This window comes from Nymphalis io, chromosome 8, assembly GCF_905147045.1.
Source record: "Nymphalis io chromosome 8, ilAglIoxx1.1, whole genome shotgun sequence".
Taxonomy (NCBI): domain Eukaryota; kingdom Metazoa; phylum Arthropoda; class Insecta; order Lepidoptera; family Nymphalidae; genus Nymphalis; species Nymphalis io.
In genome coordinates this window covers 11,782,076-11,796,474 of record NC_065895.1, presented here as the reverse complement: position 1 = coordinate 11,796,474, position 14,399 = coordinate 11,782,076, and the positions used below count along the sequence as shown (strand labels likewise).

The window sequence follows — 14,399 nt, the reverse complement described above, 5'->3', positions numbered from 1 at the left end:
ACGACTAAAAACATACCTTTTAAAAATGACACAAAACCGTGAAATAAAAATGAAATTGTATATATATACGAGATCCTTATTAAAATAACATAAATTATTTGAAATAATATAATAATAATAAATAACTTTATTCACCAAAATGAAGACATGAATGAAACAAAGACAAAAAAATTAAGGTACAAAAAAAAACCATAATATGGGTTATCTTTAAATAATCTGCAGTCGTAAAAGTATGATAAATACAAAAAAAAAAAAAAAAGGTACTGAAATAGAAGTCGCACTGGTTTTTTTTAATATAAAATATGTAGGCCGTCGTGCAATTGGACCAGTTGATGGTAAATGCTGACAACCGCCCATAGGTATCGGTACTATAAGAAATATTCATTATCCCTTACACCGCCAATGCGCCAACAAACTTGGGAACTTAAAATGTTATGTCCCTAATGGCTGTAGAATTGTAGATACATGGGGTCACTCACCCTTCAAACCGAAACACAAAAATATTAAGTATTACTGTTTGGTGGTAATGTGATGTTAAATAGCTTATAACCCTCCTCAAAAATAGGGTTATCAAATGCATTTTTTTTCTCAAATACGATGTTTTTTTTCTCAGATACAAATAATTTTAGAGATTAGCGCGTTCAATGATAACAAACAAAATTCTACAGTTGTATTTTATTAGCATAGATATGGGCGAAAAGGACGTGTAATGAGATAACGTATTACTTATTATAAAACTAAATATATGTATTTGTAATATAAGGAAGCGATTTCGTCCGATGTCAGTATTATACCCAACGTTTTAGTAACCAATGCTAACAAACCCGAGGCCGATAGAAAAGGATCCATTAGCTTTATTAAGGACGATTAAAGTTCAACCTTTAATCCGAAAAAGATCGAGACTCGAGACATTACCAATTCCAGCTTTGACATATCAGAATGATTAAACCGCATTGAGTGTATTATCGTAATTATCTGATATAAGGTCAAGGTTCGAGACATTCAAGTCGGAAAATGGTTCGGTTATTATGATTACCTTATAAATATGATTTTAATACAAGAACGAATTGATTTCAAGGGTAATAAGAAAGGTTGCGGTTAAATTCTGAAGTTAAATGCTTTCTTCCTGGGTTTAATTAGAGTTCCCTCAGTGGTTGAGAAAATATTTTAAAAATGGATACAAACGTAAAGCAAAGAAGATCTGTTAAAAAAAAAACAATCATATTTTTATGCCATGTATTTCTGTTTGGGCATTGTAAATATTAAGACAATAATATAATTAGAATAATATTTGATTAACAAAATAAATCAAAACCAGTTCACAACTGTCAAAGACACACGCGTTACATACACACAAATAAAAATTACTGGTCAATTACTGGTTAAAATACTGATAAATTTCTGGTCGGCCAAATTTTACAGATTTCTCATTAACGTACCAAACAGACGTAGGTTTTTGATTTTATTGCGCATATATATATATATATATATATATATATATATATATATATAAGCGCTCTACGTGACTCTATCGCTTATTTTTTTCCGTAAATTTCGTATTTTTCTGGTAATCTCGTCATTTATTTGCTTCTGTCATTAGTCAAGCATCAGTTCGACGGTTTAGTCATGTTAAGGTAAAAAGCAGATACACCTACCTAATTGTTCGCACTATGATTAAATTACCTTTATTTATTTAACACAATTACAGTAATATTTTTATTCCGCCAAGTAAGATCTTCTAGAATTATTCGAGTTATAGAAAGTTATTGAAAAATACGAAACCAGTTCATTCAGTATCGGACAGCTAATTTATTTATTCATTCAAGTTTGCAGCGAGTTTGCAATAGACAAGCTATTTAAGAAAGTAATTGAAAGTCTTCGTTTGCATTATCTACTTCACAGCTCAAACATCTCAGCTGTTCCTATGTCAGTCGATAAAACTAAAAACCATAAACAAACTCATTAACATTGAGGATCAAATCTAAAACTTTTGACGTAGGAATCGGATATTGATCTCGTATTTATAAAAGTAAAGTAAAGTAAATATAAAATATTATATAATTAATATCTTACACATGAAAAAATATTGACACTTGCGTAGTGGTTCTTGACATATTTTTTTTATAAAATAAGTAAGCGGACGGGCCAATGGGCCACCTGATGGTAAGTGGTAAGTTGGTAACCACCGCTAAAACATCATCAATCAATGCGCCACCTTACCACCACCTTAGGGAACTTAATAATTGGAACACAATAATAAGTATTGTTGTTTGGCAATAGAATATGTAATGAGTGGGTGGTAACTATTCAGACAAGCTTGAACAAAGTTCTACATATATATATGGTCCTCCTGGCTGACCTAGGCCAGTCTGGGTACGGGCCTCGGGGTTGCCCCCCCTACCCGGGCTGCTCCTCCTCGACGGTCTTGACCGTCGTCTCATTTCATTCTGGCCCAAAGGGCCAGGGTCAATGTGACCCAGTGACTGTTTTAAAGTTCTACAGTTAAGTGAATTACATAGTACCAACAACGTAAACTAGGTGGCACGCTTACCGTATTGAAAGCTTTATCTCATTCAGTCATTAGGCTCATTTTAAATTAATTTAACTTTTCTTATTTGTGGGATATTCACAAAAATTTAGAATCCATTGGAAACTGTATACGCATCTATCATTACTACAGAAAGCCGATTTACTAATTGCATAAATCCTAAAAAACGATTTCAGTTTTAGGAAATGAAAAAGTTCTGAGGCAATTTAATTCGTTGATCTTATTATTATTTTTATATAGCTTCTAAAATAACAGGAAAAGAATTTCTTTCATAATCAGAATGAAAGCTGTCATTGTTCCATTTTATGTCATTTCCGTTGCTATTATATGTATGTATAATTCTCAGACGCTATTTTCTGCAAAATAAAAACCAATCACGGAAGAGACTCTCACAGAACTTTAACCATATAAAGTAATTGTAACATAATACCATTGTTTTTCTTCGGAAAAAACAACATAACTGTTTCGCAAAGTTTACAGCAAATAGTCGGTAACAAAAATCTCAAATAGTCTATAGCATTATAGCGATGTGTCTTAATATGATCATGAATAAAATTAATTACGTATATTGTGACAATGATAATTAACACCACCCAGGACAGACATTTGTGTGCATGAACTGTTTGTCCTGAGTCTGGGTGTAATTATCTATAAGTATGTATTTACAAAAGAAAAAAAATATATGTAGTATATCAGTTGTCTGGTTTCCATAGTACAAGCTCTGTTTAGTTTGGGATCAGATGGCCGTGTGTGAATAATGTTCCAGGATATTATTATAAAATGCATAGACACAAAAACATCCTTCTACTTAAGAGGCCTTTTTCCAGCAGTTAACATCTACCAATCAATCATTAACTATTACAGCATAGCGTTTAATAGTTTGACTACCGATATATCTTCTTATACATATGTTAAGATTATGAGATCGGAATTCTGAATCAACGAAGAAATCCCGCTAACATTCTTTTTACTATTCCATGCGGGATTTTCGGGATTGACAAAAATGAAAGGAAATTCGTTTAAATTTATCTAGTTTAACGTTTTAATTTTGTAACACATTGTTGATTTAATCTTTTAAGAATACTCTTAGTTGAGATAAAATAATTTACTTTTGACTTTGAATGTTTTATTGTCCGAGTTAATTATTTTTGCTAAAATTTATGTTTATTTTAAAATACTTTAAATTTTATTGTTGTGAAGCTTAACTTCTGAAGAGTGATGAAAAGAAAAATGAACATTCAGTTATTTCGTCATTGAAAATTAAAAGAGCTGATTTATATAATAATACTATGATTTTTGTTAACTGTCTATAAGCCCGGGACTATCCCGGGGTGGTGTGTAACCAATTTTGAAATCCCAGGATTAGAAAAAGGGCCGGGATCGAATTCTTTAATTGTCATGCTTCTATATTTAATAAATAAATTTGAATAAGAAATCAACTTGTAATTAATTGATACAAAATATAAAAGAACAAATCGAAACAAAAATATTCTAATTCCACTTGTAGCACAAGTACTGTTAATGAAAAACTTATTGGCAAGGATCCAATACACAGAAATTATAGTGCTGAATGAGTCAGTGTTATTGACCTTTTTATAAGAAACAAAAATATTTAATAACAAAATAATTAATACAATTCAAACTATTTGTATTTATTTACTGATACCAATATTTTTTCAGCAGTATGTTTGTATTATAGTATGTGATATCCATTCATAGTATGACATTAGCCGTTTGCGCCAGAGACATATATTATAGCGAACAAGAAGAACAAACTGGAAACTCATCAGAGAAAACGTCGTAAAATGTCAGAAGTTATATGCGATATTTACCATAATAATATAACATTCCAAGAATACACGTAAATTTCGTTTACGATAGCCGGAGGGTTTGAGAAAAAACCAAAGTTTCTATTAACACTTTAATTAATTACTAAATATTGCATATAACTTAATCCTAAGACACAATACTGCTCGATGCTGGATGCAGATATTGAATCCTACCTTATATATATAACTTAATCCTAAGAAACAATACTGCTCGATGCTGGATGCAGATATTGAATCCTACCTTATATATATAACTTAATCCTAAGAAACAATACTAATCGTTACTGGATCATATATTGAATGATACATATAATTATTCCATCCTAATATATAGTGCCAAAAATGCTGAGAGAGATTAATTTAGGTGGTACGTGCAGAGCTGACTCGCGGCGGCGACATCGCGGCTAGGTGTTTTTAGGCGCTGTACGTGACAAATGTGTAAATTGTTAAAGTACTGCATCTCTTAACTAGGTCGCGGCGGCGACTTCACGGCTATGTGCTGCGTCAGCGATCCTCCCTGAGGTGCTGTATGTAACACGCATCAGAATAGTCTATTGTCATAAAATGATTGTCAACATATCACGGGTAAATAACGGAGAGGTTCTTACAAAACGGCACTACAGGTTTAATCTCTATTCCTTCGCTCTCTTAGTCCAACGGGTTTAAGCTCAGTGTCGATTTTTTTTTTTAAATTAATAACACCAGTGACTGTTACAATGGAGTGAGTCACTTTATATGCGCACATAACTGTGCACGATAATGTCCCCCCCTCCGCAGGTTTTTATCTTATGTGATTTTTTCACCATGTCTGAAATTCGATCATCTTCATAATGTAAATACATTATCGTTTTGATAATCAAGATTTACTTTTTAAACATAATATAATAGAATTTCAATATATACATTTTTGTTTGTTAAATAAATAAATAAACAAAAATGTATATATGTAATGTTGGAGTAGACGAGTCCTAGAGTGGAGACCGCGAATCGGCAAGCGCAGCGTAGGGCGCCCTCCAGCCAGGTGGACCGACGACCTTAAGAAGGTGGCGGGCACCAACTGGATGCGGAAGGCGGTGGACAGGGAGCTTTGGCGCACCTTGGGAGAGGCCTATGTTCAGCTGTGAATAACGATTGGCTGTTGATTGATTGATTGATTGAAATAAATAAACATTTATAAAACTAATACATTTTTTTAATATAATTTTATTTTAGGTGTCATGGGAAGAATCGCACCAATATCTACTTTTTTTTTCAAATTCACCGCGACAGCGTCACCGGGCAGAATCTTCACTAGTCTAACTTGAATTACAGGAGACTGTTCTTCGTAGGTCTGTTTCAAATGGGTTGATAAACGTTATTGTACATATTTTAATACGTTATAATCACATATATAGATTAAAACAGCATAAAAATCATTTACTTTCGTAAGACGATTTAAGCAAACAAAAAAAAAATTGTGGTTCCTAATTAAATTCTAGTCTAATCTCTAATTAAAATAGTTAGTTTTTTTCTGCTAACTCAACTTAATCCTCACTTGGTCAAAGACTTTTAATGAAACACGTGCATCGCTCCAGATGCAACGTATTCGGTAAAAACTGGGCGCCTAAATACTTAGCAATATACATTTAATTAAAACGTATCAGTATATAAAATTGACACAGAAAACATTGACATATATCACAATTTAAAAGGAAATTTTAGATAAACTTTTTGTTTTTAATTTTCAATTTTTTGTCATTGTCATTTGAGATGCTAATCTATAGTGCAGTTTTTGATCTCACCATATACAGTAACAGCCTGTTAATGTCCCACTGCTGGGCTAAGGCCTCCTCTCCCTTTTGAGGAGAAGGTTTGGAGCTTATTCCTGACCATATACATTATTTGAAATATATATTAATTATATAACTACACCTCAAAGTATATGTTGTTTTTTTAATTAATCAATTAACTTGAACACAATGAAGTATATTTTTCTTTCGATGAGCAAATATAAAACCTTAAGTGGTCCTTATATCAATAATTTTAATAAATAAACACAAACTATGGTGAGCTTTAGTTACAATGATTCTCTTGACCTATACCGAACCAATACAAACATGTGCTATTGAGAATAACATAAAGAACGTAACAAAAAAGAAATGCTATAATATGAATAACCTATAAAAACAAAAATAACAAAAACACGTAGTATAGTGATAATTTTATAATTTGTTAAGTTTTTGTTGATAAATAATCACATTTCTTTGTAAAAAACGAACGGCTATCAAGACGATTAACGATACACTAAATTATATGAAACGAAACCGAAACAATTTTAATGTATCCAGCTTTATGGGCACTTTGGTTGAGATATTGGGTTTGCTTCGTGTTGATTGGCGGCATAGTTATAAAGGTTTCAGTTTTATTCGAGATAAAACCTACTAAACTTATATTAGCGCTAGAATCATACGAAGAACCTAAAATAAATGATTATTTGTCGAAGAGACGCGAAATGACAATCGGTTTTGAATTTAACAGTATTCATATTATAAAGGCAAAATATATGGAACATCATATATAACCGTAACCGTAACAGCCTGTGAATGTCCCACTGTTGTGCTAAAGGCCTCCTCTCTTCTTTTTTGAGGAGAAGGATATAAGAAATATATAATATATATAAGAACATCATATAAACTAATATTGAATTATGAAGAGTTGTTTGTTTGTTTTAAAGCGCTGTTACCCTGAGTTACTCTACTACCACTACCAGTTCGTTTGAAAGCTAATAGTCAGTTAATACCAATTAGCGATAGATAGCCTATTTATTGAAAAAGGTTATAGACTATTTATCATCATGTTCGACTTAACGGCATGGAACATTAGTTATCCTTACTAATATTATAATGCTTTCACGTTTTAAATACTCAATCAATCATTATGAAATTTTGTGTACACGTTGTCAGCGGTACAGGACACAGGGTGCCTAACACCCTAAGGGGGGGGGGACTTGCGCGGGCGTAGCCACAAGCGGAAACTAGTATTATATAAATCCACGTTACAATTCTATTAACGCTACTCGCTATCTAAGAAGCATACTAATAGTCGTTATTCCAAATACATTTTATGGTAAACGGCCACATAGCTTATTAAACCATTGATGAATGAGGATAGCCCGATTTTTTTTAATCGTTATTCTTAGTGATGTATCGATCATTTGTATTCAGCCTATAACTATTTAATGAAAATGCCGAATGTTCTGCGGAATTCTTCTACTTACCCTTAAAAAGTTGACTCCATGGCGTGTTTCTTACGATGAAAATATACTTGGATACTCAGGCCATTATAATTCATTTATTATAATTTAATTAGACGTGGTAATCATTTCTCGTGTACATATTATATATTCGCCCAATATCTTAACACTCTCCAGTCTTTATGTTGCCAGTTTAAAAAAAAAACTGGACCAAAACTTTAGTACTGTTACGGTGTATTTTTAAATTTTTTATTGCAGAATATAAGAACCGTTTTATATTCCATTGGTAGGAAGCTGAAGTGAATGTGGATTTAATGGAATTTATTGGTCAATTTAAAATTCATGGAATAAGAAACATTCCTTTTTTTATATTTCATTTGGCACCAATATACTTTGGAACATATTTAACTTTGTTATTATTTTAAGAAATAATCTAAGGGACAAACGTATAATTAAATGTTATGCTAAATGAATAAAACAAGATTACCAAATAGAATTGTGATGTAAGAAGTAAAAACATAAAAACGTCAAATGTACTGAGACCTCAAACAATAATAATAGAGGTACATTAAGATTCCACTCTCATTTTGAACCCCCGACGTGATAAGAGGGGTGTTATAAGTTTAACGTGTGTATCAGTATGTCTGTCTGTGGCAAGCAATGATTTGATGCGGTTTCTGTTTGAACCTGATGTGATCGAAATTGATTTCTGAACGATCTGTTCAGGCGTTTAAAGATCATCAGTTCATTTCCTACTCGATAAAAGGGTCTATTTACTAACTTTCTCAGCTCCGATTGATTTGATATTGCAGTCCCACTACGCGATGGCGGTTGTATTATAATGCTACTAGGAACTTACTTATTATAAAGTTAAAAGGCCAACAAACACATTTCAATATTTAGTCTAATTCAATAAAATAAAATTTATGTTATGTATCATTTACGTAGGTATAGATTTATATTATATATATTGAGTTACCGGGCAACATATCGGCTCACCCTATTTGGTAGGCTTTCGTCTCAGTCGACCTTCCGTAAAGGAATGAGTCAGCGGGCCTTTTATGATAATGTATAATTGTATTATTGTGTATTCTCTTATTGTTTATGGACTTCGAAGTTTAGTTGAAGCTTATGAGTAAAAACTGTATTAACATACTGGAAGCATTAAGTGCTCATGGAATGTTTAGATTTCATAGATCCAAAAATTTTATAATAACTATAAATAGTGAACACTATACATATATTGAAATAGTATTAATATTAAGTGATACAAGAAACATTAATATTTCAAAACCAAACATTGACCTCGGGTATGACGTTTTCATTCATCAACTTGATGAAACTGTTCACGCGATTCTGTACACGTCATTTTTTTCGACCTCTCCGTAATATGCCTATGTCCTTATACATACAGGCTACTTTAATGTTAAACTCCAATATCAATTCTTGGGTTAAATCATGATGAGATAACAAATAGACACTCAATTTCGCAATTTTAATATTAATATAGACACTATACCAAAAACTATCATTTTTTTTAATGTAAACCTTATCATAAAAATATAATATGCTTTCCTACATATTTTGTAACGGAATTTATTTCGTATTGGTTGATAAAAATTATTTGAATTATATTAAATGCAAAATAATTTGGGTTTTGATCTGAACTAATTTAAGTAATATATTTTAGTTTTACTATAATATACGTTTAATCCCATTTCTGTATTCCTATTTTGGTTTTATTTACGAATAAAATAATAGTCAATGTAATGTGTTACGTATACAAGCTTTTGGTTAACCTAAAAACTAAATACCTAACTATAATTATTCAGTATCATATTATCATATTCTATGTAAATCTTAAACATAAAGATGAATACTACTTTCCTTTCTGCAGAATTGTTGCTTTTGTTTTTAACACGATATAACGCATCTTAAATAATAATAAAAAGCGAAACTATCGTAAAATGATTTATATATACATAATCAAACCTAGCACCACTTCCGTTTCAATATTGTAAGTCCAAACATGATGCAAACAATGGGTGCCACACAATATATGCAGTGTGAAGACACAGGGCCTGTTACCTATTGATACAGCTCCAAGATAATCCCAAAGGACTAGACCACACGACTCGCTATGTTCTAGGAATACTTAATTAATTTGCAACATTAACCGGAATATTAATGTAGCTGCCTTCACGCATACGGCGAACATATGTTTAACATATATTATTGTAAGTTAAGTATATCCTAAGTATAATTCAAATCTATTTGAAAACTTGAAGAAAATAAAACATTGACAATTGTTTTGAAAATTTTAGAAAATAATAATAATAATTTTCAAATATAATATAACATAAAATATATCAATATTAGAGCAAGAATAGTTGAAGATAAATGTTTTAATAGTTAATTTAATAGCCATTTTAATCATTACTACTAAGTTATATTTATATATTAAATAAATACATAGGGTCAAACAGGAATGCTTAGTATGGATTTGGCCCTTCAAAGGGCGAGCGATCCAGTGTAAGTACACAAGGAAAAGACAAAGCTCTAATGCTTTATATCTTCATGTTAGACTATATTTTATTACTATTAATAAAATAGATAATAAATGCGGTATTCAAAAAATATATTGACCTAAACTACCATAAAGTAATTTAATTATTACAATAATTAAAACAATTAGAATGATTCTGACATATGGACGTACAAACAATTAAAACTATACAAGGATAAAAACGCGAAACCATCTGCGACGCACGCGCATTATGTCACCCGACCTTACTAAGGTCAGCGTTTATATACACGAGAAAATAACACGGTCCAATGAAAACAGGTTTCCCTTTTAACTTGTGAATTATATTCTCTTTCCTGCTATACAGATTACAGCAGACTGTGTCAAGGCGACTTCGTAAATAAAATGAAAAAATAAAATCAAAACTCAATTGTTGTGCGCACAATGCGCAAACACAGGTGCACTCTCTATTCTCTAACTCTCATAATCCAATGGGACGGCAATCCGACACGACCGGAAAAAGTTCAGGCGCAGGACCAACGGCTTTACGTGCTTTCCGAGGCACGGGAGTGTACACACTTCCAACTTCCAGACTCCGGGCTGCTACTGAGAAATTTCTGACAGAAAAACCCAATAACTTTTTATTGGCCCGACCTGGGAATTGAACCCAGGACCACCGGGTCTGCGGCCTTACATCATCATTATTAAAATTAATTATTTAATTATTGGTAATCCAACAGCTTAAATATATAAATAAAGACAAAATAGGAAAACAAAAATAGTTTGCATTTATATTGTATTAAAACTAAGATATATTAATTGAAGTAAAATTAGTTTAGATCAGAACTCAAATAATTACTCGTAATATACTTATTTTAAAACAGTTTAACTTAAAATAATTCATACTATTTTTTATCAACCATTACGAAATTACTACCGTTCAACAATATGAAGGTTTCCCTTCAGATATTTTTATAATAAGATTTACGATAAAAATATTATAATATTAATCTTTTTAGGTCTATAATCGATCGATCGATCTTTTTAGGTCGAACTAATCGTTAGGTCGATTATAATTATTTTATTTGAAGAACAAAAGAAATCCATCAACATCACCATATTTGGTGTAGAATCGGAAGTCACAAAGGGTTGAGCTATTAATGAACGTTAACGTTTTGTCTTAAAGGTTTTTTGTCTAAAAGAATAAACATTAAATTACATAATATCTTAATCGTATAAAAATAAGTAATAACGTTCCGGTTTGCGCGTTGAATTTTCTTGAAAAACTCGACATACATGTCAGATTAATAGGAGTTATCTTTTAATAGTTGGAAGTTGACCACGCGTGCAGAATAACAAGGTCGAGGCACTTTGTTGTGATAATGATACAGTCAGATGCCTGGTAAGTTATATGCGCATGTAATTAACACCACGCCGCGCGTCGCGGTGCGCAGGACTGGATGAATTAGAGCACCTTAGCGTATCAACTTGCTAGAGTAACCGTAATTTAACGTCGCTATTAAATAATAGGATAACTTGGACACGTCATCAATTTTCTTTTATATTCAGAATAGATTTTTTTTTATTATTTAACTCTTTCTGTAGGTAGCCCTGACAACGTGATAATTTCTTAATGGTCGGTTATGTAGTTAAGACGTGAAAGCGTAATGCAAACTCACTTGATAATATTTCGAATATTCATTGTAATTATTGTGTATAGTTAAAATACTAAGGCATGCTACTAATACTGACGAATCAGTTTTCTTCTTAAGTAGAAACCGCAAAACCTTCAGATAAACCTTATATAAAAACAATATATTTTTGTACAAATCGTTAATAATATATGAATTAAACTCGTTCATGAATACGACATCTTTTCCTAGAATTATCACGGTCACAAAAGACCGTAAAGAACATGTGGTGTTCGTCCTTAAAATTACAATGATTCATTCGTATCTGACAAACCTTGTAGTGGTCGATAGCAATTTATAAATAAATCTATAATATTATTATGTGAAAGTAGTTAGTCTGTTAAGGTTTCATGGGTAGATCTCACACTACCGAAATTTAAATTAATTAAATTTGGTTTGAAGCAAGATTGAACCCCGAGGAACATAGGCTACTTTTTTATGAAAACCCCCAACACCAACATCTCCAGCCCTTACCTAACATGTGGGCGAAGCAGCGGAGGAACAATGCTAATAATATATATACACGGGCTTTGTATCTATCTATCGGTAAAAAATTATAGCAAAAATATATAAATTGTTGACTAAAAAAATTTCTTGCTCGATTATTTATGTATTCAGTTATAATTTAGTACCAACGTTTTAACCATAAAATTTACATTTTAATTTGCAATATGTTAAATGTTTTACGCTAGAAATAAAATTGTTTTGATATACCGATTAAAAGGCTGTTTAATGTAAAACACGACCGAGTCGATTTAAACTATTGTTTAATAAAGAAGAATATAAACTGGTGCATATTCGAATAAATACATCGCAGTTATATTTTTTCATTCATATTATTATGAATGGCAATTAAAATCAAATATTACTAATGACATTAAATATCCGTCTTATTGCCTCTACTGGTGACAGGAAGGCTGGTTAATTTTTCGCCTAGAGAATCGAAAAGGGGAAATGCTGCTAGCTTTCTTGTTACCATTTCACGCGGTCACGATTTGTACAGTAACTATTTTTAATTTTTATTTATATTAATTTTTAAGGCTTTAATGTACAAATAATTGTTACATGTTATTTGTGCGTGTATGCGCATGCAGATAATAATTTCTATGTATAAACAAAATTGTTTTTTATTTATAAACTCACAGTATGTTAAAGATGTATTTACTTCTGGAGTATCTAGAATTAATTATTTGAAAATTGGATTTGAAAATTTGTTCGACTTCACACTTACTATTAAAGACACGATCTGACTGACGGTTTTCTTACTTTTTATTCGAATATCGTCGGGTGGTCGAACGATCAAATATGTGAGGTGTGATTTAAACATGCCGTAAAAAATACGCCAAAACGAGCTTTACCGGAACAAATTGTTAATAACAACAAACAAAATAGCTTTGAATACAAAATAACAAACGCTGAAACAACAAGTTATTTGTACAAATACATAATATAAAGACATATGCAGTTACGTTATTTTAAAAGCAAACAGTTCCACAGTCTTTGATAATAGAATTTAAAAATTATAAGTAAACGTTTTTTTATGATAATAAGGAGTCGACTATCAGATTTGTAGCAGTGAAACGTGTTAACACTTTCGTCTATCACGAAAATATTTAATGCTAAAACGTAACTAAACCTTGATCACTAAATGATAATGAAAACATTTTAATCTATATCACAAACAATGTCATGACTTCATCACGATTTTATCAGAGACACTCGGTGCGAAAAACCACAATTAGTTAAAAACATTTCACAAAAACACCGTGACGTTTCGAAGTTAAATATAAAATCTATAAATAAAAATCTGGCAACTATCACGATGTACACAAATGATTATTACTATTCTATTCGAGTACACTCGATCATAAAGTAAATAAACACAATGATGCACTATTCATTAATGGATACGCTTCTCTTCCGCGGCTTATAATAAAAATAAACGTACCGGATGGTTAAGTGAAACCGTAAGTGAATACGATCATTTGTAACTAAAACACGCGCTCGCTGTACACTGACACGTGATTGTAAACAAATGCACGAGTAACATTTCATTTATTACATTACAACGCTGATGTTTAATATTAAAATATATGAAAATAATACTCACAGCCCGGCGATATTCCGTTCTCCTTCATCGCGCAGCGAAACGGGTAATAAGTGCCTGGCAGCACCTTGCCGTACATTGTCCGATCCATCTTGGGCAAATAGCGATGATAATTTATGAATTAAAACACCCACGGAAACAACACTACGGTTAGCGCACCATAATCACAGCCTACACAATAACCGAGTAAACAAACAATAATATTTATACCAGGAATCACCTGCAACTCTCCTTTAATGAGACTGATAAGCCTGTTCGAAATTTAAATTCTAACTCGAGGTCGCAAGTACGTACATAACTGACGCAATTTTAGTGATAACGTAAATTATATCGATGTTTTCGTATCGGCTGTCGATAAGCGGTGTGTGATAAGTGAGACGCAATGTCAGGAGGGCGAGGTCGCTCCGACGAAGCTAGGTGTGCAGCGAGCAGAGTATTCGTCAACGCGTCCCAGTCACAACTAAAGTA

At 31.9% G+C, this 14,399-nt stretch overlaps 1 protein-coding gene across 2 annotated transcripts in view; it reads right to left on the bottom strand.

Moving 5' to 3' along the window:
- LOC126769993 (paxillin) overlaps positions 1-14,399 on the bottom strand; it is a 66,179-nt gene that overhangs the window by 41,438 nt on the left and 10,342 nt on the right. The window contains exon 1 of one of the 2 annotated variants that reach the window (XM_050489086.1): positions 13,935-14,299. The exons of the other annotated variant lie outside the window; for it this stretch is intronic. Within the exon in view, the coding sequence (XP_050345043.1) occupies positions 13,935-14,022 (88 nt within the window). The 5' untranslated portion in view covers positions 14,023-14,299. Of the gene's footprint in view, positions 1-13,934; positions 14,300-14,399 lie in introns of those variants that run through there. 2 annotated transcript variants of the gene reach the window in all.